The sequence below is a fragment of the Agelaius phoeniceus genome, chromosome 33, assembly GCF_051311805.1.
Source record: "Agelaius phoeniceus isolate bAgePho1 chromosome 33, bAgePho1.hap1, whole genome shotgun sequence".
Taxonomy (NCBI): domain Eukaryota; kingdom Metazoa; phylum Chordata; class Aves; order Passeriformes; family Icteridae; genus Agelaius; species Agelaius phoeniceus.
This window is the reverse complement of record NC_135297.1, coordinates 2,136,578-2,163,839: the sequence shown is the minus strand read 5'-3', so window position 1 is coordinate 2,163,839 and position 27,262 is coordinate 2,136,578. Positions and strand designations below refer to the sequence as shown.

Sequence of the window (27,262 nt, the reverse complement as noted above, 5' to 3'; positions counted from 1 at the left end):
CTAGGGCAGACAAATATCCTGCATCCAAGGATGACAGAGCAGCTCTTCCAATGAGGGCCTTTCCAAGTCCAGCATGGATAAACACCACCTGATCAGATCTTGGCACTCTGGGCACAGAAACCAGAAACCGCCGGGCAGTTGGAGAAGGCTCCTGTTGGCTTTGCCCCACTATTCCTGTCCCCACGCCTTGCTGGATGTGCTCAGAGCTGGGCCTAAACTCTCCCATCAATTCCCTGTTTTGGAGGAGAGCAGGAGAGCAGGACATGTGCCACCTCCTCAGCAGCTGCCAGAGCGGGATGCCCACGAGCCCGCTGCTGTCTCCCAGCACTGGGATTCCCCCCGTGCCCAGAGATGAGGATCCACCTTGAGAGAGCCCTTGTGGCAGCGAGAGCTGATGGTCCCAGCTGATGTTCTGGCCCCTGCTGAAAGGGTGCTCCCCGCAGACCATCTGCTGCAGCAGGATGCCCAGGGACCAGATGGTAGCTGGCTTGCCATAGTACCAGCCAAAGTGGCTCCATTCTGGGGGGCTGTATGACCATGTTCCTATGGAATACAGATGGAGTTCAGCAGGGGGATGCTGCTGCTCCCAGAGCCTGGCCCCAGCATCCCTGGGCGTGCAGGGGCTGCCCCAGTGGCACACGGGGTGACCACTGCCCTCTCACCAGCACCTGGGACTTGTGTACAGACTTGGGGTTGGGAAAGAAGCCACTGGTGCTCAAAGAGGGCTGTGGAAACCCAGGCAAGGCCCAACCATGACAAGGAAAAACCCACTCAGTGCTGGTGAAAAACCATGCTGTTATGAATTGGAATGAGGCCAGATTTTGAGAAGGAAATAGGCTCTCATTTATCAAAACAAATTACAGAGGACAGGGAGTTTGAGATAAGCCCAAACTCCCACGCAACAACCCAAAGATAACAACATGTCCCAAACACGCTGGGTTCCCCCCCATATAGTACATCCCTCAGAAGGAGAAGAACCCCAACCCAACCAAACCCTCATTTTATAACCCCTCTCGGGTCCAGGATTGGTGGGGTTTGGATCCGCACGTTGATTGGTCATTTTCCGGTGCTCTCATTGATCCTTATCAATATTCATTCTGGACCAATCATTTTCTCAGGGCGTCGAATGATTGATCAAGTCCCCTGTCCAATCACCTCCCGCCCCCCTTTGACTATCGCCCCCACCAAACCCTGGACCTCCCCTCCCCAGGACCCACAACAAACACCCATCAACTCACCCCAAAACAACAATTCCCAACCCAGCCCCAATTCAAAACAAACTGAACACCATTTATAACAATGCCCTCATCCTCCCTGCCTTCATTGCCCCAAAAACATTATGAACCCAAAGCAAACCAGGTGAGTGGAGCAGTCCAAGCCCTTTCTCACCTGCACACCAAACTGGCTGGGGCTCAGGTTCTACCCCCCGTCTCTGCTACCCCACCCATGGGTGTTTTTGTTGGGCTGCCCCAGCCCCAGCCCCAGTCCTGGGCAAAGTCCTGGGCAAAAGCTGCCAGCAGGGCTGGAAGCTGGCTCCCCACTCAGCCGGGCTCAAAAGCAACTCAGCTGAAGACTCAGTGCCATGAAGGGCAGCAAAAGAGAGAATCCCTGCTGCCACACCCAGCTTGGGCTGTGAGATCTTGGGCCATGAGATTCCGGGACCAGGAGCACACCCCTGCATGGGCTCACCTGCAAAGTGAGTGTAGGCTGTGTCTTGCAGGCAGGTGCCACAGCCAAAGTCAATCAATTTGGCCTGCCCGGTGTGCAGGTCAAGCAGGATGTTCTCTGGTTTGATGTCCCTGTGCAGGACCCTGCAGCTGGTGCAGTGCCGCACGGCCTCCAGCACCTGGCGGAACAGCTCCTGCGCCACCTCCTCGGGCAGGAACCCCCGTGCCCCAAGGAAACGCTGCAGGTCCTGACAGCGCTCTGGCCACTCCAGCACCATCAAGATGTCGTTGGCGAGCTCAAGCCACTCCAGCGGCTGGACCACACCAGGGAAGCCAGTGGACACCTTGGCCAGCAGCACGATCTCCAGGGGTGCGCTGGTGCCGTCGGGCTGCGGGAGGAGCACGATGCCATCAGTGGGGCCGATGCCGTGCCGGGGCTCGGGGAGCCCTCAGCCAGCCCGGGATGCTCTGCGCCCTGCGCTGGCCCCACGCCCGCTCTCCCTCGGGGCGTCCTGGCGGCTTCCACCCTTCCGGGGCTCGGCTCATCCCCGCCCGGCACGGCCCGGCTGCTGCCGCTGGCCCCGCTCACTCACCAGCTCTCCCCAGTGCCGGACGCGCTTCCGTGGCACCCTTTTGATGGCCACCTGCAAGCCAAGGGCAGCAGCGGGCTCAGCTCGCCGCCCGCCCTGCCCAGACCCATCCTCCGTCCTCCTCCTCGTCCGCCCCCTCCTCCTGCGCCCGCCGCCGGCCCCGCCGCTCACTGAGGTGCCATCCGAGAGCCGCGTGGCCGCGAAGACGCTGCCAAAGCCGCCGGGCCCCAGCAGCGAGCCCAGCCTGTCCTGCTCCTTCAGGCCCTGCTGCGCCTTCCCTGCGGGCGGGACGCGGCTGTCAGCGCTCGGCCCGGGGCCAGCAAGGGCCCCCGAGCGCCCCTCAAGCGCCCCGGGCCAGCCATGCCCAGGCGTTTGCTCCTGTGAATGGGACAGCGGTGGCTCGGGGCCGGCGGCCGCGCTGCCGAGCGGCGGAGCTCGGGCCGGGCAAGCCGCAGCGGAGGCGGCGGGAGCGGCCGCGCCGCCTGTGTCCTCCATGGGCCTCGGGAGGAGCCGGCGCCGGGGCCGGCGCCGGGCTTGGGCCAGGCGGAGCCAAAGGGAGGCGATGCCACCCCAGCCCCAGGCACTGATGCCCACCCGGCAGCGCCACCGCCAGCACGGCCAGAGCCGGCCGGAGGCGAGACCGCGGCGGGACGCCCGGGGCCGGGCACGGGGCAGCCCCGCCCGGGGCCGGTGGCGGCGGGGGCCATGGCCCGGCCGAACATGGAGAGAGAGAGTCTGGGAGAGGAGGGGACACCAGGAAAGGGAGAGCGAGAGAGGGTGCGGGACTGCGGGAGAGGGAGAGGAGAAGCAAGAGGGAGTCGATAAAGTTGCTTCTTTCACTGCTTTCGCTGCTGCTGCCACTGCAACTGAAGCTCTGGGGCCGTTTGTCCCCGTGTCCGTTTGTCCGCTGCCCGCTCGCCCCCGCGCCGAGCCCCGCGCTCCCCAGCGGCAGCCCCTGAGCCTGTCCAAACACGGGAACTTTGCTGAGTTCAGCCATGACCCAGAGTCTGGACTCCTGCACAGCGGCACAGGAATCCCCTCAGTTGCTGCTGTGCATTGTCCCAGCTGAGGGTCAAACACTATAGGAGCGCATTCCCTGAATGCAGAATTTGTTCTTGACCCAAGCACTGCACTTATCTCGCCAGCAGTGCTTTCCAAAAAAAATAAAAAAAAAAAAAGCAGAGGAAGGCAAACTGTGTATAGCTCATGGTATTTGACAGTGTCTAAAACATGCCAAGTCATGGATCTTAGACATTAGATCCATTTGGAATTAATGGGATGGAGAAATAATGCAAAGGGGAGCATAAAAATAAACAGAGAAAACATCTTGGTTTGTTTCTTTCTGTTTTCATTTCATTTCCTAAAAACTGTTTCAGTTCTTCCAGAATCTTGTCCACAGTCCTGTTTGCTCTTTCCAAGAACCTTTCCTGGAGAACCAGGTGCAGCTTCTGTCACAAGATGTGCCACCAGCTGCAGCTTCTCTTGGCTTTTCACACCGTGCATGCAGCAGGACTCCTGCAGCAAAGCAGGACAAATGTTTGAAGAACTGTACAGCTTGTTCTTTCTTTTCCTTGTGGGCTGGGCAATTGTGCCATTGGTGAGGTTTTCATTGTTACTGTTCTGCCCTAAGAAAACATGATGGGCTCCCAGGAATTGTTAGGCAATGCAAGCCTGACTGAATGCAGAGAAAGAATTTCCAGAGCCTGCAGCCAGAAAGGGAGAGCTGTGTGATAATCATTCCAACATCCCCATGGACATCTTGAAAGTGATGTAGAAGATGAAAATGGGCTGACATAGGGAGTTTGTTTCAGTGTTCAGTTCAGATGCTTCTACATCTCCTGCACTGATATAAAACAAGAGAACAATCAGTTCATGAAAGGCATCAGAACAAGCTGGACCTCTGAGGAGATGACTGAAAGAATGTGAAAAGGAGAAATGCAGGGAATGACTTAGTAAGCTTTGGCTGTACAAAGGATCATTTTTCCTAATAATTTCCAATCCATTCCCTCTGCTTTTATCCTTCCTAACAAGGCCATTTTCATCCCAGATTCCCCATGAAATGGGAACCCCGAGCTTGTGGAAGTGCCTGAAAGATGCCCTGTTCCTCTGCAGGGACACTGAGGCTGAGGCAGGAGCCTGAGCCCTCTCTGGGGCAGCCTCCTCCGAGCTGGAATTTGTGCCGTGCTGGGAGAGGAGGAGGAGGGGGAGAGCACTGGCGCTGTGTGGCAGGAGCAGGAGGTTTGGGCCGCAGGACATTCCGTCTGCGCCGCTGCCCCGCAATGGGCGGCCGTGCCCGGGGCTCTGGGCCTGGCCCCGCGTGCGCTGAGCTCCCGACACTGTGGGAGCTCCCCAGGCTGGGCTCAGCTTCCCGCTGGGCCTGGGCAGCAGGCTGGGCTCCAGCTGGGATCAGCAGCAGCTGGAAATACCTCTGGGCATCTCCATTTGCTGCTGCTGCTCAGAAGAGACAATGAAGTGAGCTGAGAAGTTCTGGTTTTTCTTTCTCCTGGTGGATTCTTTCATTTGATTTGACACTTGAGAGGCAATTTCTGTGATGGCCTCTGTCAGTTGATTCTATTTCAGCAGCAGCAGCAGCAGGGCTGTGTTTGAGCACTGCAAATATGTCCTGTGTGGCTGCTTTAATTCTCTTTGACTTTGTGCTCAGGAACTTGAGAGCATTTCAAGATCTGCTAATCATGATGCCTATGACCAAAAGCCTGAGTTCACCTATTGCCAGCTGGGGGCCATGTACAAATCACCAACAGGATGGGACTGCTGAGGAACGTGTCTCGAGCTGTTTATTTTCCAGCATCAGTCTCATTACATGGTTATGACAATGGGAAGATGCCTGCAGCTCGTGTCCTCAGCAGCAAAGAACTCAATGTTACAACTTACTTTAAAAGTTGTTTTACCAATCCCACAAAGCAAAAGCATATTGACGGTAGTTCCATCCAACCACTATAAGCACAGGTACCTTTGGTTAAAACAATGCTTGCTTATTTTGAATACAATACCTGCTTGTAAGCCTTAAAACACAATGCACAGAACTCAAGCTTAGAACTTCCTAATATCTCACTAGATATACTTCTCTGTAGCTTAGGGAGTTAGTCTACCAAGCGTTAATACAAAAACCATTGTTCTATTTGTCCTTACTTTCTACTTCTATTATAACTTTTCTGCTGACAAATCTTATGGCTACCGCTTAGCTCTAATCACAGTTCTGCTGTCTCTGAGGTCTGCCTTTTGCAGCTTTCTCAAAACCCTCTGATTTTAAGGATTCCTAAATTCACTGTCACAAAAGCACTCTGGGTAGCGCTGATCGAAAAAGGCAATTGCAGTTTTACAGATAAATTTCAAGTGGCAAGCAGAAGAGGGGCAAGAGCAGCCATGATCTCCAATTCCCAAAGGCAAAGGCAACAGCAGCCTCCTGATGTCACCTCAGGGTGAGTAAAACAGTGCTGAAAACAGCGCTGGAACCCGATCCTTTCTTCCTCTGAGGGCTGGCTCAGGGCAGCACAGGCGGGCCCTGAGGAGTCAGGGCTGTGTGTGGGTGATTGCTGCTCTAGTCCAGAATTGAGCTGGAAAAAGCCCTTGGGAGCCGAGGCAGGAGCAGGTGGGAAGGGGCCGGCGCTGCTGCTGCTCCCGGCCGGGAGCCCCGGCTGGGCCGGGCCGGCGCCCCCTGCGCTGCGGCTGCTGCTGCTGCCAGAGCCGGGCGGGACTTGGGGACAGGGAACGGACACGGGGGGACAGCAAAGGCCTGGCGGCTGCAGGGATGGTGGCGCTGGGGCCAGCGCCAGCACAGAGCTTCAGCCCGCAGTTAACCCCGAGGGAAACGCTGGGGAAAGGCTCCATTTCAGCCTTTCTGCACTCGTGGCTGTGAAGGGACCGAAATAAAAGGAGAACAAGCAGGGCCTGACCCCTACTCCTTTTGGAGGAGCCCCAGGCCTGGGGCTGTGAGTGGCCATGAGGGGCTGTGAAGGGCTGTGAGGGGCCTTGAGAGGCTGAGAGGGGCTGTGAGGGGCAGTGAGGGGCCATGAGGGGCTGTGAACTGTGATGTATTGTGAGGGGTCATGAGAGGCCATGAGGGGCTGTTGGGGACCCTGAGGGGTAAACGGTCTCTGAGAGGCTGTGGAAGGCCAGGCGCCTTATGGAACAAAGGATTCATTATGACACTCTGGAGACAAGGAGACTGTTGTTTGCATATGGAACCCTACGGAACCAAAAGTCCATTGTGACATTCTGGGGCCTCATGGAACCATGGAGACCATTAGGACACTTCTGGACCCACTGGAACCAAGGGGCCATTGTGACACTGCAAGGCCTCGTTTAACCAAGGGCTCATTGTAGCACGGCAGGGCCTCATGGAATCAAGGGGATCATAGTGGGGCTCCATGAGACCACGGGGACATTTTAACTCTGTGGAACCAAGGAGACCATTGTGACACTACAGGGCTGCATGGAACTAAGAACTGATGTGACAGTGAGGGGCCAAGTGGAATCAAGAGGCCATTCCGTACTTCAGAGCCTCATGGAACCAAGGAGCCCTTGTGACACTGCAGGGCCTCATGGAATCCTGGAGACCATTATGGCACTTTGAGGCTTTGTTGAATCAAGGGGCTCTGCAGGGCCTTGTGGAACCAAGGAGCTCTTTGTGACACTGCAGGGCCTCACAGAAGCAATGAGAACATTCTGGCACCCTGAGTCCCCATGGCACCAAGGGGCCAGTGTGACACTATAGGTCCTCATGAAAGCAAGGGTGACACAGCCAGGCTTTGTGGAACCAAGGCTCCATTGTGATCCTGGGGAGCCCAATAGAACCAAGGCTCCATTGTGCCATTGTGCATTTCCATGGAACCAAGGGAACCACTTTGACACTGCAAGACCTCATGGAAACAAGGCACCATTGTGCCGCTGCAGAGCCAAGGAGACCATTGTGGTATTGCTGGGCCTTATGGAAACAAAGATCTCTTGTCATACTACGGGTCCTCACGGAACCAAGAGAACATTGTGATGCTGCAGGGCCCCAGGGATCCAAGAACATCGAACAGTTCTGGTTGGCTTGGCCTGACTGGTCCAGCTGACCTTGGCATGTTGAGGGTTGCTTCTCATCTAGCCCTGCAGTTGTGTGCTTTCCTTCCTGGGTGAAAGAACTCTCTTTTTCCTCCAGGGGTTCATGGCTGAAACTGGGATTCTACCTCCATATTTGATTAAATCCACAAATTATCCCACATGAATCCTGCCAGAATAGAAAGCTCTGGATGGCCTTGGCATGTTGGGGGCCACCTCTCATCTGTCTTCAAAACAATGGGGGAGAAGGTGGGTGTGCTTTTCATGGAAAAGAACATCTTTCAATGCAGGTGTCAATAACCAAAACTGGGAATCTGCCTCCAAAATTCCTTATATCCAAGGACAGCTCCCAGACAAATGCTGCCAAGACAAACATGTCTGGCTGGCCTTGGCCTCCTTGGGGCTGCCTCTAATCAGCCTTTGAAACACTGGGGCTCTGCCCTTTCCTTCCTGTGGAGAAGAACTGTCATTCTGGTCCAGGCACTCAAGGCTGAAATGGAATTCCACCTCCAAAACTCCCCAAATATCCAAGGGTTGCTTTCAGACAAAAGCTGCAAGGACAGACAGTTCTGGCTTGCCTTGGCCTCTGGTGACTGCCTCTGATCTGCCTTCAAAACCCTGGGGCTCTGTGGTTTCCTTCCTGTAGAAAAGAACCGTCCTTCTTGTCCAGGCAGCCATGGCCTCAAGCACATGAGCACTGTACAGGGACAGAGGAGCTCTGTGCTCAGTGGGGTGGAGACTGAGGACAGCAGAGGAGAGCCCTGGGAGGGATTGAAGGGTGGTTTCAGAGATGGTGGATCCTTTTGACATAATAGAAAAAAGACAGAAAAAGAAAGAATTAATAAAAATGGCAGCTGAGGAGGTCCAGACTGGACATAAGGAGACAGGAATTTCCCACCCAGGGCAGGGCTGTGGTGCAACACTTTCCCCAGAAGGGGTCTGGGTCAGCCCAAGGCTTTGTGTGGGCAGGCAGAGGCAGGCAGGAGGCAGAGCTGTCAGCAAAGGAAGGGCCCAGCCAGGTGGGGCAGCCGGGGGATGAGTTTTACAACATGGCTTATGTGGTCCAAGACCTGTTCCACATTGCCAAAAGATGGCTGCAGCCTTGGGAGATATTTTTTGGCCAACACCATTATCAATCACTGTAACAAGGTGACCAGGAGATATTCACATCAGACCTCTGTCAGTAGTTTGGTTCCACTGAAGGACAGAAGTTTATTCTGTATTATCTTCATTTTGAAAGTAAGAGCAGTGATACTGGAGTCTTCTGTAGCAGGGGACATGGTATACCATATGGAACATGTGGACCATGGTAAAAGATGATAAATAAATAATTAAAATACAATAAATTAAAAAATACATTTCTAAATGAATAAATAAAATCATTCCCAGATGTTGCAGGAGAGCGTCAGCCTCATGGTCTGGGAAGAAAACTTATCACCATCAATCAGCAGAGTGGCTCTCCAGATGGCTTTGCAGAATGGCTGGTATTAGTGCCTAGTGCTACAGGGTTAATACTGGGGTGCAAGGAAGCAGCATTTTTGAATTTCACTGGAATTAATATGGAATGTTAGGGGAAGAACCAAAGAAGGAAAAGGGAGGGATCAAGGTGGTTTGGAGAGAAATAGACATAGGAAAATAGAGGAAGAATACAATAAGTGGGGTCAGTCATGCTGACAGATGCTGACAAATGCTGATCAGTGTGCTTGCAAGGCCAAGCCTTCACTGTTCCATAGTACCCTGTTTCCTCATTAGACTCAATGAGTATTTTCTGACTGCTCTGCAGAGACAGTGGGATCTGGTGGAGTCAGATGAGAAACCTTTTTGCACTCTTGTCTGTGTGTATGAACATGTCTGTATGAGGTAGCTGAAAAGTTGAGTGTCCAAAGGCCAGCTATGGGGTGGTCCATATGGTGTTGATAAAGGTACCCTTTATCAAGGTATACCATGATAACTTATCCTTTGGGGCTCAAAGGAATTATAGAATGTCTGACGGATAGGCCTTAGTTACTCTTAATAACCCCTTTTGTCCTCTAAAAATACAAGTGGCATCAGGTTAGTTATAATTTTACACAAGAATTTCTTTAAAAGGATGCACCATAAGGCTGCAGGACAAAGTCACTTCCCAGTTGTCCTCTTCAGTTATGTTTTAAGCTTCCAGAACAATAGTTGTATTGCAAAACGCATGGATTCTAACTTGGCCCCTTCCTGGAGTGCTATGGTCATGATTTCCAATGCCTAAAATAATTCTAAATATTTTAACCTTTGAATTAGATATTACACACAGAGAAGGACACCCTTCTATTCAGAAAGGTCAGTTTCATTATAACGAAAATCACCAAAGCATAGTATAGGGACTTATGATCCTATATTTTCAGAAAAAAGGGATGAGAATTTATGTTTTGCTCTTCTGTAGCCATCCATGTGGACAACATTCCAATCTGCCAAGGTATGTGTCCAAAAGGTACAGGGGGACCTGTTCCCAGAGACTGCAGGGACAGAGGCACAGGGCAGGGACACCGTAGGACAGCCTGGGCTGCACAGGGCACAGGCATGGGCAGCAGCTGCAAGACAGCCCTGCCAGAGCCAACTTGGGCAGCACTTTGGCCATGGCTGCTGGGCCTGGGCCTGAGGCAGGAGCAGGAGACAAGTGACCCTTGCAGGCCTGGGGCCTCATGGCCTCCTTGCCCCTGCTCAGCAGCCTGGCAGGGGCCGCCCCATGCTCCTGCCCTTGGCATTGCACATCCCCACATGCCAGTGCCCATCCCAGCAAGAGCCCTGAGCAAGGAGGGAGGGACAGGATCTGCCTGGCCAGGCCCTGGGGCTCAGGCCTTGGCCCTTGGCATTCCTCAAACACATCCAGCTTTGCTCAGCACCAGAGACACCTTGGCCTTGTTTGTCCCCAGCTGCCATCACTGCCTCCAGTGTTCTGCTCTAACTGGAACCTGGGGACACTTTCTCAGTCATGTTCCTCTGTGGGACCCATTAAAACTTCAAGAAGCTTTGGAGTTTAAGTTTGAGTTCTTGAGAAGTTTTTTGAAGACTCTCTCAGGGACTGAGTCTGATGTAAACAACACCAAAGCCCTGAGAGGCTCATTAAAGTTTTCCTAGTCCAGTGATGGACAAAGATTTCAAAGAACTTGTAAGAAATACACATTTTTACTTTAAAGGATGTATTTTTATTTTATTTCTCTTTAGCGCAGAGACGATTGCAGCATTCTGTGATTGATATTGACCCAGGGTCTCTCCTCAGCAGCTCTGGCCTGCTCACAGAAGCTGTGCCTGGAGCTCTGACCCAGTGTGGACAACCTTGCTCCACACTGCCCAGCCCCATCCTGTCTGTCCTCACTCCCCTGGGACCTGCTGTGCTTGGAGAGCTGGCTGCACCCAGCCTAAGAGGGGTTTTCCCTTTTTGGGGTTTTTTGAAGCAATCTGAAACTCCTGAGTTTCCCCACTGCAAACAGACACACTGCTCAGGTGTGTGCCAGCCCCAGGTGCCACCAAAGCCACTGCAGAGCTGCCCTGGGCCAGCTGTGAGGGTGGATCAGCAGCCCAAGCTGCACTGGGCTACTGCAAGGGGCTGTGGCCATGGGCACTGCACTGACCCCACTGCTGGGTTTGGCTGCCACGGCCACCGTGAGAAATTAAACTGTCCTTGGAAACACTGGGGAGGACTGGGACATACTGGGGAACACTGGGAACGCTGTGGAGAAGACTGGGGACACTGGGGCACCCTGTGTTTGAAATTGGGAGGAACTGGAGGGACTGGGAATGGTCTCAGGTGTATTGGCAGGGACTGGGCTGTACTGGGAGGGATTGGAGGGGCACTGGAGTTTTACTGGGGCTGTACTGGGGTAGTACTGGAAATGAACTGGGCTGTACTGGGAGGGAATGGAGAGGCTGTTCCCGCCTCCGCCGCCTCTCATTTGCCGAGGCTTCCGCCCATCACCACTCACAGCCAATCAGCGCCAGAGATCCGGGCCTGGAGGCGGTGCCTAGACGGCCGCCATATTTTCCTTTTGCCTTCAACTCCCGTCATGCCCCGCGGCCGGATACAGCCCCATTGCATCCGGGACTGCAACGCCCGTCATGCCCCGCGCTCCACAGAACCCCGGGATCCGCCACATCTTTCCCATAAGTGTCCCCCAGACCCTGAAGGATCCCTCAGTGTCCCCTCAGCGCCCATTCGGGACTCCACAAAAGCGTCCCCGGACCCCCTGAGTGCTCCCAACCCCACAGATGCCTGGTACAGCCCTTCTGGGAATTCGTCTTCTCTCATCCCCCGTGCTCCTCAGAGCCCCTCAGAACACAGTCCCGCGCCTAAAACTCCTGCCTTTCCCGCGCCCTAAAGAGCCCGGTTAGAGCTCCCCGAGCTCCCCCCAAGGATTCCAGAGCCGTTTAAGTTCCCCCGAGGACCTCAAGTCCCGGCTCGGACGCAAAAGTGTCCCCCAACTGCCTTCCCGGACCCCCAAATGTCGCGTTCCAACCACTTCCGGGACTACAGCTCCCATCATGCTCCGCGGCGCAGGAAAGCGGTATTCCAGCCGGGACTTCATCTCCCGTCATGCCCCGCGCCCCTCCGAGAGCCATTGCAGCTGCGCCAAGAACTCCCCTGATGCTCTGCGGCCCCGTTAAACCGTATTAGACCCGCGCCTGCAATTCCCATCACCCCCCGCACCCCAGAGAGCCCCGTTCGAGCCCCCCAAGAACCCGCCCGGACCCCGAAGGCCCCGAAATTCCCCTCCCTGACGTCCAAGGGCCCCCCTGGACCCCCAAGTTCTGCCCCGGACCCCGAACTGTCCCTCAGAATCCCTGAGTGCCCCTCCAAGTGCCCACCCGGCTCCCCCAAGTGTCCTCCAGACCCTCAAGTTCTCTCTGAATTCCCTCACCAGACTGAATACTGCCCCAAATGTGCCCCAGATATGGCTACAGGGACCCCAAAGTGCCTCCTCTTACCATATGTGAAAAAAAGATGATAAAAATGATGGCAAAAGGTCTACAAAGAATATTAGTTACCATAAAGAGGAAGAAATAAATACCCAATAGAGCTTAATGAATTAATGAAGGGAATTGTGTTACTTAGAACCAATGACCAATAATTTTCTTGGTTGCTAAAAGTGTATAGATTTTTTAATATAAATGTACAAATTAGGTAATTGAAATTGAATAATACTATCAGAATAATATATTTATTTTATTAATTAATTGGATTTTGTTTATAAGGAAAAAGGCTTAATTTTTTTTCTATATTTAGGGATATCAGTCCCAGGTGGGCGATGTCAGACATGGTGAGGCTGGGGGTAAGGAGCAAGTTGTCCAAACAGGCTCAGCCTGCAAGGGGCTCATTCTTCTCATTGCCCAGACCTCCTAAGGAGACATTCCGCATCAAGATCACCTGGGGAATGCTTCCATCCCCTCTTCTCTGAAATTAAAAGTAAAAAAATATTCCCTTGACTAAAAACAAAAATCATGAGGTGCACTTTGAAATCTCCCTCCTGAAGAGAACTCCAAACTGACTCCAATCACTGCACAAGCCCTGGAGACTGAAAGACAATGGAAGGGAGACAAAGAGCTCCTGAGGGCTTTCTGTATTTTAATCAGCCCCACGGTGGATTTGGGGCTGGGTGCAGAAGCCTCAGGACCAGAGAGAAGAATGAAGAAGCTGCTCAAGGAGGCAGCAGCAAAACTCCAAGTGCCTTGGAGCATGGCTGGGCCCCAGTGAGGGCAGGGAGGGCCAAAGGCTGCCCAGGGCCTGGTGAGAGCAGATCCTTGAGGCCAGGATTGCAGGGAGCCCAAGGCCCTGAGCAGGGAACTGCAATGCTGAGCAAGGCCTGGCTTGGCTGCAGGAAGCAGAAAGGCCAAGGCCTGAGCCCAGCCTGGGCCAGCAGGGCCTGTCCCTCACGGCTGCCTCGGGGCTCTTGGTGGGCCAGGGGGATGTGAGGGGCAGCAAGGACAAATGGCATCAACCTGCAGCCCCTGCCAGCCTCCCCAGGGAGGCCGAGGGAGAAGCAAAGTGCAGCCCCTGCCAGGAAAGTTCCTCCTGTGGGGCCTCCAGAGGCGCTGCCCGAGCCCAGGGCACAAAGGCCTGGGTGCCTGTGGCCCTGCCAGCCCTGCCCAGCCCTTGGCCATCTGTCCTGCAGGCTGTGGCCCCTGGGCGTGCTGCTCCTCTGCCCTGGCCGGCTGCACTCGCCCATCTCGCTGTCCCCCAGCATTTCTCACCCAGCGTTTCTGTGCCCTCCCTGGGCTCCCTGCACCCAGCGCTGCCGGCTCCTGGCGCACAGAGCCCGGCCATGGCCCAGCCTCACGCTGCCACACCTCCAGCACCAACATTCTGCCCTGCGAGGGACTTTGCTTTCTCCTCAGCTCCAGTTTGAACAGTTTGAACCTTCCAAGCTTCACCTTGGGGAGGTTTTCTGCAATTCCCACTGCCAAGGAAAGCTCTGTGTCCCGCTGGTCACAAACAGAGAAGGGCTGGAGGGAGATGTGGTGGTCAGAGGCTGTTCGGGGCACAGTGACTATGAAATTATTGAGTCTTTAAATATTCTGTGAAAGGAGAGGCATCAACAAATCTTCTACACTGAGTTATACAGAGCAGACTTTGTCCTGTTCAGGATTGATTTGGGGAGTACCAAATTAGGTACTGATTTTTTAAAGGGAAACAGCCATTAAAAACAAAGGTGTCCAGGAAGGATGGACACCCTTCAAGAAAGAAATTTTGAAGGAGCAGGAACAGCCTGTCCCTCTGTGCCCAAAAGTGAGCTAGCAGGGAAAATGCCTGGCCTGGCCGGGCAGGCAGCATTTTCCAGGAACTCAAGGTTAAAATTCGGGTGCATGACCTCTAGATAGAGGAGCAGGAAACTCAGAACGTTTTTAAGGATGTTGCTAGGTCATGGAGAAAGAAAATTAGAAAGGTGAAGCTCACTTAGGGCTGAACCTGGCCACTTCTGTGAAGGATAATAAAAATGATTTAGTAGATATATTAATGGCAAAAGGAGGGCTAAGGAGAACCTCCATCCCTTATTGGAGACATATGGTTACCAAAGATAAGGAAAAGGCTGAGCTGCTTAACACCTTATGTATCTCAATTTTCAAGAATAAGACAGGTTTTCCTCAGGACAAGTGTTCTCCTGAGCTGTAGACGGACACAGGGAGCAGAACAGCCCCCCTGTAATCCAGGAGGAAGCAGCTGAGGACCTGCTGAGCCACTCAGATGCTCACAGGTGTCTCTGGGAGCAGATGGGATCCATCCCAGGGGGATGAGGGAGCTGGTGGATGAGCTCCCCAAGCTGCTCTCCATCATTTACCATCAGTGCTGGCTCAGCAGGGAGGTCCCAGAGCACTGGAGGTGCCAATGTGAGCCCATCCCCAAGAAGGGCTGGAAGGAGGAGCTGGGGAACTCCAGGCCTGTCAGCCTGACCTGGGTGCCCGGCAAGGTTATGGAACAGATCACCCTGAGTGCCATCACAGGGCACCCACAGGATGGCCCAGGGATCAGAGCCAGCCAGCGTGGATTTCAATATCTGCACTGCTGATCTGCATGAGGGGACTGAGTCCAGCATCAGCAAATCTGCAGATGACACCAAGCTGGGTGTGAGTGTGGATCTGCTGGAGGGTAGGAGGGCTCTGCAGAGGGACCTGGGCAGGCTGGATCCAGGGCCCAAATCCAGCAAGGTGAGGTTGAACAAGACCAAGTGCTGGCTCCTGCACTTTGGCCACAACAACCCCTGCAGCGCTACAGGCTGGGGACAGAGTGGCTGGAGAGCGGCCAGGCAGAAAGGGACCTGGGGCACTGATGGACAGCAGGCTGGACATGAGGCAGCAGTGTGCCCAGGTGGGCAAGAAGGCCAATGGCTCCTGGCCTGGATCAGGAATGGTGTGGCCAACAGGAGCAGGGCAGGGATTCTTCCCCTGCACTTGGCACTGGTGAGGCCACACCTCGAGTGCTGTGTCCAGTTCTGGGCCCCCAATTTAGGAAGGCCATGGAGGGGCTGGAGTGTGTCCAGAGAAGGGCAAGGAGGTTGGTGAGGGGTCTGGAACACAAGTCCTGTGAGGAGTGGCTGAGGGAGCTGGGGTTGTTTATCCTGGAGAAGAGGAGGCTCAGGGGACATGGTGGTGTCAGGGCTCAGGTTGGACTTGATGATCTCCAAGCTCTTTTCCAACCTTGCTGATTCTGTGATTCTCTGGAACCACCCTTGGAGCAGGTGCAGGAGGTGCCCTGGGCCTCCTCTTCAGAAGCTCCAGCAGCCCAGGTCCCTCAGCTTCTCCTGGCAGCCCCAAAGCCCATCCTGTCTGTCCTGCAGAGCCTCTGCAGCCCCTCCTCACTGCCCAGAACAGGGAGCCCCAGAGGCAGACACAGCAGCCCAGATGTGCCCCCCTGGCCTGGGGTGGCTCTGGCAAGGGAGCAGCACCAGGCACTGCAGGAGCCTGCAGACAATTCCTGCAGCACTTGTAGGATGATGCTGCTGCCCAAGGGACGTTCCCATGGTGCCAAGTCAGGAACTGCAATGGGGAGTGGGGCCAGAGAGGAAAGGGCAAACAGGGATGGGCTGTTTGCAGGGGAGGGGACAGGGATGGGCAATAGGAAGAAATCTGGATCAGGAAAGAGGAAAGAAAGCAAAGGTGAAGCCAAGGAAATGCTCAAGGCAGTTTGGGGGTGGCTGCCAGGCAGCCCTGGCTCTGAGCAACAGCATCTGCAGTGGCAAAGGAAACTCCCAGCTGATGGGAACAAACTTTCTGGCTGAGTGCAGAGGCCAGGACAAAGCTGAGTGGTTTCCCTGGTGTCCCCCAGCCCTTGCTGGCCCCAGGGGCTGATGGCATTTGTGCTCCCTCAGGTTCATGTCCCCACAGCAACAGCATGGGGGTGCTGGCCCTGCTGTGTGCAATGCAAACAGGGGCTGCTGAGGCAGTGCTGCCGTGTCTGTGCCTGCAAGGATGGGGCACCTGTGTGAGCTGGGGGAGAGGCCAGGGCTGCAGAGGGGGGATGTTGTTGGCAGCTGCATGAGGACGCTCTGGGACGCTGCCCTGGGCTGTGCAGCGCACTGGGCATGGATCAGCCCCTGCTCTGCTGCTCCTTCCCATCTGCCCCAGGGCCCTTGCAGAGCCCCAGCCATGCTGTTTGCCCCCAGCCTGCCCACGGCCAGCCTGGGGCTGCTCACGGGGCTTTTCTGTGCTGAGCATTGGCCTGGCCGTGTTCTTGAGAGAGCCTGGGCAAGGAGTCTGGAGCCCCCAGGGCCTGGGCTGAGGCGTCAGCACTGCCCCAGCAGTGCCCATGGCCTGTCCCTGCTGCAGCCCCGGCACTGCCACCCCCAGGGCTGTGCCCGGCCCCGAGAGCACTCAGGCCCTGCAGCAACACCAGGGCCACCAGGGCAGCGGGGCAGGGCCGCGGCAGCAGCACTGGCAACACCAAGTGCTGCTGCTGCTGCTGCTGGGCACAGCTGCTGGGCCAGCACTGATCTGCCCCAGCTCTGCACACAGACATTGCTGCTGCAGCTCCAGAGAAGGCAACAAAAGGGGGATATCCAGGGAAAACATTGCTGGACTGTGTCAGTGAGGAGCTGTGCTCTTGTAGCTTCAATGAAATAAATCCTTTATTTTATTTGAAGCTATCAAGAGCATAGCTCCTCACTGACACAGTCTGTGGGTCATAGTGAAGGTCTGGAGAAACAAAACAAGATATGGCAGATTTGATGGGTTTAGTTTAGGGACAATATTAAAAAAGGAAAACAATGAAAAAGAAGCTCCAAAATGAAACCAACAAGAAGTATCAAAGACAACTTTTATTACAAATTATTTTCAGAAACTGCCCAGCAGTTTAATGATTCTTAAATTGTCCAGTCATCAGTCTCCACACTGCAGCCTGGAGCTCCTGGTTCCTCAGGCTGTAGATGAGGGGATTCAGGGCTGGAGGCACCACCGAGTACAGAACCGACACTGCCAGATCCAGGGATGGGGATGAGATGGAGGGGGGTTTTAGGTAGGCAAACATGGCAGTGATGAGGAACAGGGAGACCACGGCCAAGTGAGGGAGGCAGGTGGAAAAGGCTTTGTGCCGTCCCTGCTCAGAGGGGATCCTCAGCACAGCCCTGAAAATCTGCACATAGGAGAAAACGATGAACACAAAACAAGCAAAAGCTAAACAGATAGCAACCAAAGAAATACAGATTTTTCTGAAGGTGGAGTGTGAGCAGGAGAGCTTAAGGATCTGGGGCCCCTCACAGAAGAACTGACCCAGGGCATTGCCATGGCACAGGGGCAGGGAAAATGTATTGGCTGTGTGCAGCAGGGCATTGAGAAAGCCACTGGCCCAGGCAGCTGCTGCCATGTGGGCACAAGCTCTGCTGCCCAAGAGGGTCCCGTAGTGCAGGGGTTTGCAGATGGACACGTAGCGGTCGTAGCACATGATGGTCAGGAGGAAAAACTCTGCTGAAATGAAGAAGAGAAACAGGAACATCTGTGCAGCACATGCTGAGTAGGAGATGGTGCTGGTGTCCCAGAGGGAATTGTGCATGGCTTTGGGGACAGTGGTGCAGATGGAGCCCAGGTCGCTGAGGGCCAGGTTGAGCAGGAAGAAGAACATGGGCGTGTGCAGGTGGTGGCCGCAGGCTCCGGCGCTGATGATGAGGCCGTTGCCCAGGAGGGCAGCCAGGGAGATGCCCAGCAAGAGGCAGAAGTGCAGGAGCTGCAGCTGCCGCGTGTCTGCCAATGCCAGCAGGAGGAAGTGCCTGATGGAGCTGCTGTTGGACATTTGCAGCCTCGTGTATGGTTAATCCTTATAGAGGATTAACACCTGTCAAGGAAGGAAATGGCAGTGCCAGATTGGACATTTCTTCACTCTGGGAATCATGAACTGTGGAATGAAGACTTGAATAACTGGACCAATTTTTTGAGTCAATCCTATGTGTTTTATTTGGAATCCCCTCAAAATTGCTTCTCTTCCTGGGAGAGAATTTTCCTTAACTTAATTTGAGTTTAGCTTTGTGCTGCTGAGTTCCGGCCTCATCTTCAGCATTGCTCTCAGCCTGAGCACTGCGGTGTTCAGAGGGAAAACGGAGCTTCCAGTGCCCCAGTGCAGTCAGACTTGCTGGAACCACATAGGTTCCCTTTGTTCATTTTCCCTCTCTCTATTTAAGCATGATCACCCTTAAAACTTTCTTGAAAAATAAAGTGGACTTTGTGAATTCTCCAGTTTAAAACTAATTTTCTCCAAACCCTTCTCTCTTTCCCTGTGCAGCTGGATATGGAGGGATACCAAGGGTTGCTCTGGCTCTCTGCTGCCTGGAGTTGTGCCTGCTGGGAACTGTTTCTCTCTATCCAAGCCTTGTCCCTCCCAGTGCTGCCAGAGCCCAGCCCAGCCCTGGGGGCTCAGCTCTGCCCTGCAGACCCCTCCCAGCACAGGGCACTGCCCAGGGGCATCTCCCTGGCAGCAGGGCCTTAAGGGCAGGCCAGACAAGCAGAGATGCTGCAAGCCAAGGTGCTGCTGCTGCTGTGTGTAGGGAGAGGAGGCTGAGGAGGCACTTTCTGAGGGAGATCTGAGGCCCATCTGCTGATGCCGAGGCTGACAGTGCAGCAGGCTTAGTGACACAGCCAAAGCTGACAGCCCCTTTCCCTTCCCTTTAGGAGAAAGCTGAGAGCAGCCCTGGCCATGCAGCACCATCTCCAGAGCAGGAGGAATCTGCCCTGATGGGGGTGGCTCCTTGCACCTGGAACTTCTCCCCTGCAGCGTCCATGGGGAGCTGCCAGGCAGGCTGAGAGCTGCCCCTGGCAGGTGGCACATGCCCTGCGCTGGCCAAGAGCCCTGAGGGCTGCAGGAGCTGCTCTGCAGGACAGCCCTGGGCAGCCCTGGCTGCAGCCCCAGCTTCAGCCCCTGCAGCCGTCCCTGGCAGCAGGAGCCGTCCTGCCCTGTCCCTCTGACGGTGCCCAGGGCAGCCCCGCTCTGCACCACATCCTCCTCCTCCTCCTCCTCCTCCTCCTGCTGCTCCTCCTGTGCCACAGAGAAACTGGGAGAGTCCTCCTGACACATCCCCCAGGCTCTGGGGTGTGCTGGCTTCAGGAGATCCCTCCAGGAGCACAGGGGACATTGCCCTGCACCCACACACTCACCATGCACAGGGCTGTGAAGATCTTTCCCCAGCTGAAGTCTCAGCTCAATGTCTTCCCAATCCTGATTGCCTTCAGCCTGTCTCTGCCTGCCTCCTGTCCCCTCAGTGCCTGCAGGCAGAGCCCTCAGCCCTGCTGGGCTGGGAGAGGAGCTGGCCCTGGGAAGAGCTGTTCCTTTAAAGCTCAGCAGCACAGACACAGCACAAGGACTTTAATGAGCCTCTCGGGGATTTGGTGTTGTTTACATCAGACTCAGTCCCCGAGAGAGTCTTCAAAATACTCCTCAGGAACTCAAAGTCAAATTGAAACTCTGAAGTTTCTTGAAGTTTTAATGGGTTCCACTGAGGGACAGAACTGAGAAAGTGTCCCCAGGTTCCAGTTAGAGCAGAATCCTGGAGGCAGTGATGACAGCTGGGAACAAACAAGGCCAAGGTGTCTCTGGTGCTGAGCAAAGCTGGATGTGTTTGAGGAATGCCAAGGGCCAAGGCCTGAGCCCCAGGGCCTGACCAGGCAGATCCTGTCCCTCCCTCCTTGCTCAGGGCTCTTGCCGGGATGGGCACTGGCATGTGGGGATGTGCAATGCCAAGGGCAGGAGCATGGGGCGGCCCCTGCCAGGCTGCTGAGCAGGGACAAGGAGGCCATGAGGCCCCAGGCCTGCAAGGGTCACTTGTCTCCTGCTCCTGCCTCAGTGCTTTCCTTTTTATGGAAAAGAACCATCCCTCCTTCCCAGGCACCCTTGGTGGGAAAACAGGACTCCCATACAACTAACCAATATGATTAAGCTGAAGCCATTGATTGTTTACATCATGCACTTATTTATGCATTCTAACTCTACTGCACACACTGATCACGCATCTCTTCATTGGTGCCTCTCTCTTGTCCTTGTGTTCTGCACTCCCTTCTCTGGGTATGTGATTGGTTACAGTCCAGGTGGCTCACAGCCCTCTGTTATCTAGTTCTTGTGGTCTTGGTATTCTGTTTCTCAGCATTTTCTTTCTTCATTTAGCACAGTTTATGTCTTAGTAACCTTGGTGAATTCCAGAGGGCTCTGATAAGAAGAACTACAAGCAATATGGCTGGAGCACAGTGTGGCCTAAGTTGTTCAGATACATTGCTACAACTCCCCCTTCTTCTTGCACCAGCCAAACCCTTTTCACTGTATTTTCTTCCAAGTGGGTCACCAATTTCACTATGCATGGAATAGCTCAAAGCAATATAATAATAACTACTAGTAATAACAAAGCTCCCTTTAAGGTATCTTTCAACCATCCAGTTATTCCCCATCCCTCAAACCATTCATCCAAGCCCCAATCATTCAGAGTCAATTTCTTCATGTTGTCTTGTAGTTGTTTGAGTTTCCTGTGAAAGGATGTAGACTGGCCAGAGAGATTCATACAACACATTCCTTCAAAATCCTCACACCTGTGCCCATGTGCTAACAGCAAAAAATCTATAGCAGCTCTATTTTGCAGTGTGCCATGTTTAGTACTATCTACATCAGTGAGCATTTGATTTAAAATTGCTGAACTTGTGTTCAGTGTGGGAATCCACAAAATCAGAGGGTTTTTGGGAAAGCTGCAAAAGGCAGGCCTCAGAGACAGCAGGACTATGATTAGAGCTAAGCAGTAGCCATGAGATTGGTCAGAAGAAAAATTATTTATCAAGTAGAAAAGCAAGGACAAATAGAACAATGGTATGTGTATTAACGCTTGTCTAGAAAAACTCTCTAAGCTACAGAAAAGTTTTTCTAGCAAGATATTAGGAAGTTTGAAGCTTAATAATGGAGCTCTGTGCATTGTGTTTGAAGTCTTACAAGCAAGTATTGTATTCAAAATAAGCAAGCATTGTTTTAGCCAAAGGTATCTGTGCTTATTGTGGTTGGATAGAACTACTGTCAATATGCTTTTGCTTTGTGGGATTGGTCAAAAAACTTTTAAAGTAAGTTGTAATATTAAGTTCTTGGTCTGCTGCTTGGGATGTGCATCTTTTCATTGTCATAACCATGTAATGAGACTGATGCTGGAAAATAAAACAGCTCAAGGCACGTTCCACAGCAGCCCCGTCCCGTTTGTGATTTGTACACAGCCCCCGGCTCTCTCTATACAAGACAGACTGTGCAAAGTACTTTATGCTATGAATTTCATGAATTGCTCTCAAAAAGAACCAAACCCCCCTGTTTTAAGGCTCTTTCATAACAACATGTACACACACCTCAATGAAAGACCTCCAGTACTTGACAGAATCATGAATCTAAAATTATTGAAGGGCCATACCCTCTCATTATGTGGGAGAGAGGATATGCTTGTGTTTCTACAGATACAGGACCCCCGTGGATTCCCAGAAGATTTATCAGTAGACCACAGATCTGAAGACGACTCCTCAAATGAACACAAAGTCAGCTCCCTCTCCCACCATGCCACAGAAGCAGCTTTCTCTTGGAGATGAAGAAAAAAGAAATTCATATATCCAAACATTGTGGCAAGGACACTCATCGCACGTAGATACATCCCACTGATAACATCCATGTCAATCTCAAACACAGACACACCCCTGCCTTTTCCACCATCCCTCTACCAGTGACCCTTTATCCCTGCCCCCTCCCTCTTTCCCCTCTTGAAACTGCTCCTTTTTCCCTCCCTCAAACTTCCCTTAAAAAAGAGAAGGGCGTGATTGGGAGGAGTTGGTAAGAACTATAGGAGGAACTTAAAAATATTTAAGAATGTCTTAAAATAAGTCAACTAATGTGTGTTTTTACCATACACAAGTGAAAACTACCCAGTAGGAAAGAAGAAGTATGATTCTTTCTGTGACACCCTCCAGGGCACCCCACAGCAGAACCAGTGCCATCGTTGTCATCGTCTTTATCAGCGCCCTCATCTGTGTCCAAGTGACCACCAGCTGGATCGTCCCTCAGCCAAAACAAAACATCTGGGTCACTTTGGCAAAGTCATGAAAGCAAGACAATCTTTGCATGGCCATTGGAAGCGTAGACGGTCCGCTCTTAACATGCCTGGTGGGAGTCCCCCTGTCACCAAATGACCGCCCGTATGTAGGTAAGAAACCCAACCCCATGGACACCTGGGACGAGTGGATGAAGATCCTCCCACACCATGTCTCCACAGGACTTGCTTTTCCAGGCCCAGGATGGTGTTCTGGGCAGTGGTGTGAGGCACAGGGTCGGTCTCCAGCCATCCCGTGGTGGCTTCCACCATGGTCAGCACGTAGCGCTTGCCCTGGCGTGTCTGGGGCAGTGGGATGGAGTCAATCTGCCAGGCCTCCCCATACTTGTACTTGGACCCCCGCCCACCGTACCACAGGGGCTTCACCTGCTGGGCCTGCTTGATGGCAGCACACGTCTCACAGTCATGGATAACCTGAGAAATACTGTCCATGGTTAGATCCTCCCCTCGGTTTCGTGCCCACTTACAGGTGGCATCTCTGCCCTGATGACCTGAGGCATCATGGGCCCATTGAGCTGGGAACAACTCCCCCGTATGTTGCCAATCTAAGTCTATCTTTGGCACCTCTATCTTTGCAGCCTGACCTACCTGCTCCTTGTTTTGGTGTTCCTCACTAGCCCGACTCTGGGGGACATGGGCTTCTACGTGGCAGACTTTCACAGGCAGCTTCTCCAACCAAGAAGCAATGTCTTTCCATTCATCAGCAGCCCAGATTGATTTTCCTCTATGCTGCCAGTTGGACTTTTTCCACCTTTCCAGCCAACCTCACAGATCACTGGCTACCATCCATGAATCGATATAAAAGGTATCGTGTTGGCCCCTTCTCTCTTTCAGCAATGTCCAAGGCCATCTGAATGGCTTTGAGTTCAGTAAATTGACTTGGTCCACCTTCTCCTTTGGTAGCTTGTGCAATCTGTCGTGTGGGACTCCATACAGCTGCTTTCCATTTCCAGTTCATCCCTACAATGCGACAGGAACCGTCAGTGAAAAGAGCATAGCGTGTTTGCTCTGCTGGTAGTTGTATGGTGGAGCTTCCTCAGCCCGTGTCACTTGTACCTGCTCCTCTTTGTCAGTGAGACCAAAGTTTTCACCTTCCAGCCAGTTTGTATTTATCTCCAAAATCCCAAGGCGATTCAGGTTTCCAATACAGGCACGCTGTGTGATCAGAGTAATCCATTTGCCCCATGTGGTGTCAGTGGTGTGGTGGGTACAGAGAACCTTTCCTTTAAACATCCGCCCCAGCACCGGTAGTCGGGGTGCCAGGAGGAGTTGTGCTTCTGTGCCAATCACCTCCGAGGTCCCTTGAACTCCTCCATAGGCAGCCAAGATTTCCTTCTCAGTGGGAGTGTAGTTGGCTTTGGATCCTCTGTAACTTCGGCTCCAGAATCCCAGTGATCGGCCTTGAGTCTCCCCAGGCACCTTCTGCCAAAGGCTCCAGGACAAGCCATTGTTCCTGGCTGCAGAGTAGAACACGTTCTTCACCTCTGCTCCTGTCCTGACTGGGCCAAGGGCTACTGCATGAGCGATCTCCTGCTTGATCTGAGCAAAGGCTGGTTGCTGTTCAGGGCCCCAGTGGAACTCGTTCTTCTTGCAGGTGACCAGGTGGAGAGGGCTCACAATCTGGCTGTACTCAGGAATGTGCATTCTCCAAAAACCTATGGCTAAGAAAGCTTGTGTTTCCTTCTTGCTGGTCAGTGGAGACATTGTTGTGATCTTACTGATGACCTCAGTGGGAATCTGACGCCATCCATCTTGCCACTTCACTCCCAGAAGCTGGATCTCTTGGGCGGGTCCTTTGACTTTGCTCTTCTTGATGGCGAAGCCAGCTTCCAGCAGAATCTGGATGATCCTCTCTCCTTTCTCAAACACTTCCATTGCTGTGTTCCCCCACACAATGATGTCCTCGATGTACTGCAGGTGTTCTGGAGCCTCACCCTTTTCCAGCGCAGCCTGGATCAGTCCATGGCAGATGGTGGGGCTGTGCTTCCACCCTTGGGGCAGTCGGTTCCAGGTGTACTGCATGCCCCTCCAGGTGAAAGCAAACTGAGGCCTGCATTCTGCTGCCAGAGGAATGGAGAAAAATGCATTGGCAATATTGATAGAGGCAAAGAATTTTGCTGCCTTGGACTCCAGCTCGTACTGGAGTTCCAGCATGTCCGGCACAGCAGCGCTCAGCGGTGGAGTCACTTCATTCAAGGCACGATAGTCCACAGTCAATCTCCATTCTCTGTCAGATTGTGCACAGGCCAGATGGGGCTGTTGAAGGGTGAGTGGGATTTGCTGAGCACCCCTTGGCTCTCCAGCTCACGGATCATTCTGTGGATGGGGATCACGGCATCTCAATTCGTTGCTATTTCACCGTGACTTGGCATTTTCCTACCTTTAAGCCTCTTCCCTCCACGGAGCCCTAGCAGGCTCGGAGCCTGCTACAGATCACGGCATCTCAATTTGTTCAACACTGCCAGTGGTGCAGTGTCGAGGTGACAATTGGTACTCGTTGCTCTTCCCCCCTCAGGAGTCCTACTGCAGATGAGTTTTCTGATAGTCCAGGCAAGGTGTTCAACTGCTTCATGTTCTCTGCCTCTACCGCAGCTATTCCAAAAGCCCACCCGAGTCCCTTGGGGTGTTTGTGAAGCCATTCTGGAAGAAGTCTATGCCCAGAATACACGGGGCCTCTGGGCCAGTCACAATAGGATCATTCTGCCACTCCTTCCCAGTCAGGCTCACCTCAGCTCCCAACAGGGTCAATTGCTGTGATCCCCCCGTCACCCCAGCAATGGAAACAGGTTCTGCCCCCCCATGTCCCGATGGCATTAGGGTACACTGCACACCAGTATCAACTAAGGCGTTGTATTTTTGTGGCTCTGATGTGCCAGGACATCGGATCCACACCATCCAGAAAATCCAGTTTTGCTGTGCCTCTTCCTGGCTAGAGGCAGGACCCCCCCTAGCCCTGGTTATTATTTCTTTCCTGGGCATACATGGTAGAGGTTCCTTCAAGGGGATCTGACAGATCACACCTGGCAGCTCGGTCATGGCAGGTTGAGGCTGCCTTCACTTTAGTGGAACTCCCTCAGTTAGTGTTTCCCTCCTTGAGCTGATGCACCCGTGCTGCCAGGAGGGAAGTGGATTTCCCATCCCTCCTTCCCATGTCTTCCCCATGGTCATGCAGGAAGAACTACAGGTTGGCTCATTGGGTGTACCCTCTCTCGCTATCTGGGGGATGTTGGGCTCTTACTTTGGGGCCTGTAACCTGCACTGGTGCCAAATTGATCTTCCTCACCTCCTCCTTCATCTCTCTCATTGTAGGAAACATATGTTTGTGCTGTTCTTGTGAGCCAGCGAAGGCTTCCTGAAGATCAGGAAAGCCCCGTATCTCTCTGGAGGAAGGTACCAAGGCTATCACCATGGCACCATGGAGAAAGAGAGAGAGTTAGAAGATAGGGACTTTAGTAGGCTCTCAGAGTGACATGGCTCCTTGTTCACCTACTGAGAACTTTCTTTCTTATGACCAATGGGCAGTGAATGTGTCTGTTAAGTAAATGTAAATATCTTGACAGAGTATAACAGCAACATGTTGCTATAATAAATCTCTCTTGCAGCTTTCTGATGGAGTCGTGGTACTTTGTGCTGTGTTGTGCTCCATATCGACATCTGGTGGCCCTGCCATGATTGCAACAGGACTGTAAAAAAGGAAAGACAAAAGAGAAAAATTTGAAAGGTACCCTAATAAAAACGAGTGAAGGCAGCAAGGACGCTGCGGAGGTCCGGACCTAATTCAGATGTCTGATTCGAGGTAAGTGACTGGGAAAAAAATGGGAAGTAATTTATTAAATGAGGAAAAGGCTGTTTTGTCCACGTGGAAGGCTTTATTGAAAAGGAAAAATGTTCAAGCTTCTGATTATGCTCTTGGTAGTTTACTGACATGGTGTAAATCACAGGACTTTGAAGCTGATGCTGGCATTGCCTTCAGTGTCCGAGCATGGAAAAAGGTTGGGAAGAGACTATGGGAAGAGATATCTAAGGGGTATAAGACAGTTGTTGATTTGGCTGCTACCTGGAGACTGTTGTATGAGGCGTTGAAGGTGTAATATATCTTATGAAACAATTCATACTTATACAGAGAATGTATTTTATAAGACTGTGAAATCCAAATGAGTCTCTGACCACAAGCAGCCCAGAGGCAGACGTCTACTTGGAATCTCAAGGTTCCTGAAGGCAGCAGGAGAACAATACCCGGTTAACTTATGAATAGACGTGTCCAAAGCGATCATTGCTGCTATCCCGAGTGATCGGAAGACGCCCGAGGACGATCATTGCCCAACTGATGCAATTGATCGAGATAGCAGAAGTTGCCAGAAAAATACATCTGAATAGACGACTTCCCCGGACGCAATTAACGCCGGCTATTGACCAGGAAACAGCGATTGTCCAGCTCTGCACAGTGAAAGAAACTGTCTGGAATATGCAGTTACAAAAGAAATCGGGACTCCTCTGCCTCAGGCATAACAAACTGTATAAAACAGCCCCGCAAGAAGTGGTGCTCGTGAACAGGGGAAGGTCTGATGCGATAGAGGTCAGATCCAGGTTCACCCAGCGCCGACCCCGGGCTCGACACTTTCTCTTTGGCTGTGGGGTTTTTGAGGACCGTATTTTGGTCATGGAAAAAAAAAAAAAATCTTTTTCGCATTTTGATAAATTTGGCTATTTGATTGATCATTTATAACAAAGGAACGGAAAGCAGAACAAGATAGAGGGGAGGAATTGGAGGAAGAGGAATTAGAGCAAGAAACTGAAGTAGAGGAACAGGAGGAAGTTGAGGCTGAGCCTGTCCATGTATCTCCCCCTGAAGAGCCTGCTGCAGTTGCTGGGGAGGTTCCCCCAGGGT

General features: G+C 52.9%; 1 protein-coding gene across 1 annotated transcript; it reads right to left on the bottom strand.

The window, feature by feature from the left end:
• LOC129131973 (serine/threonine-protein kinase pim-1-like) lies at positions 1-25,678 on the bottom strand. The gene is made up of 6 exons (XM_077192443.1): positions 25,613-25,678; positions 2,429-2,992; positions 2,261-2,311; positions 1,690-2,056; positions 364-543; positions 1-107 (listed from the first exon to the last, which is right to left on the bottom strand). The coding sequence occupies exons 1-6, from the start codon at positions 25,676-25,678 to the stop codon at positions 1-3; spliced, it is 1,335 nt and encodes a 444-aa protein (XP_077048558.1).
• Between the last annotated feature and the right edge of the window lie 1,584 nt (positions 25,679-27,262).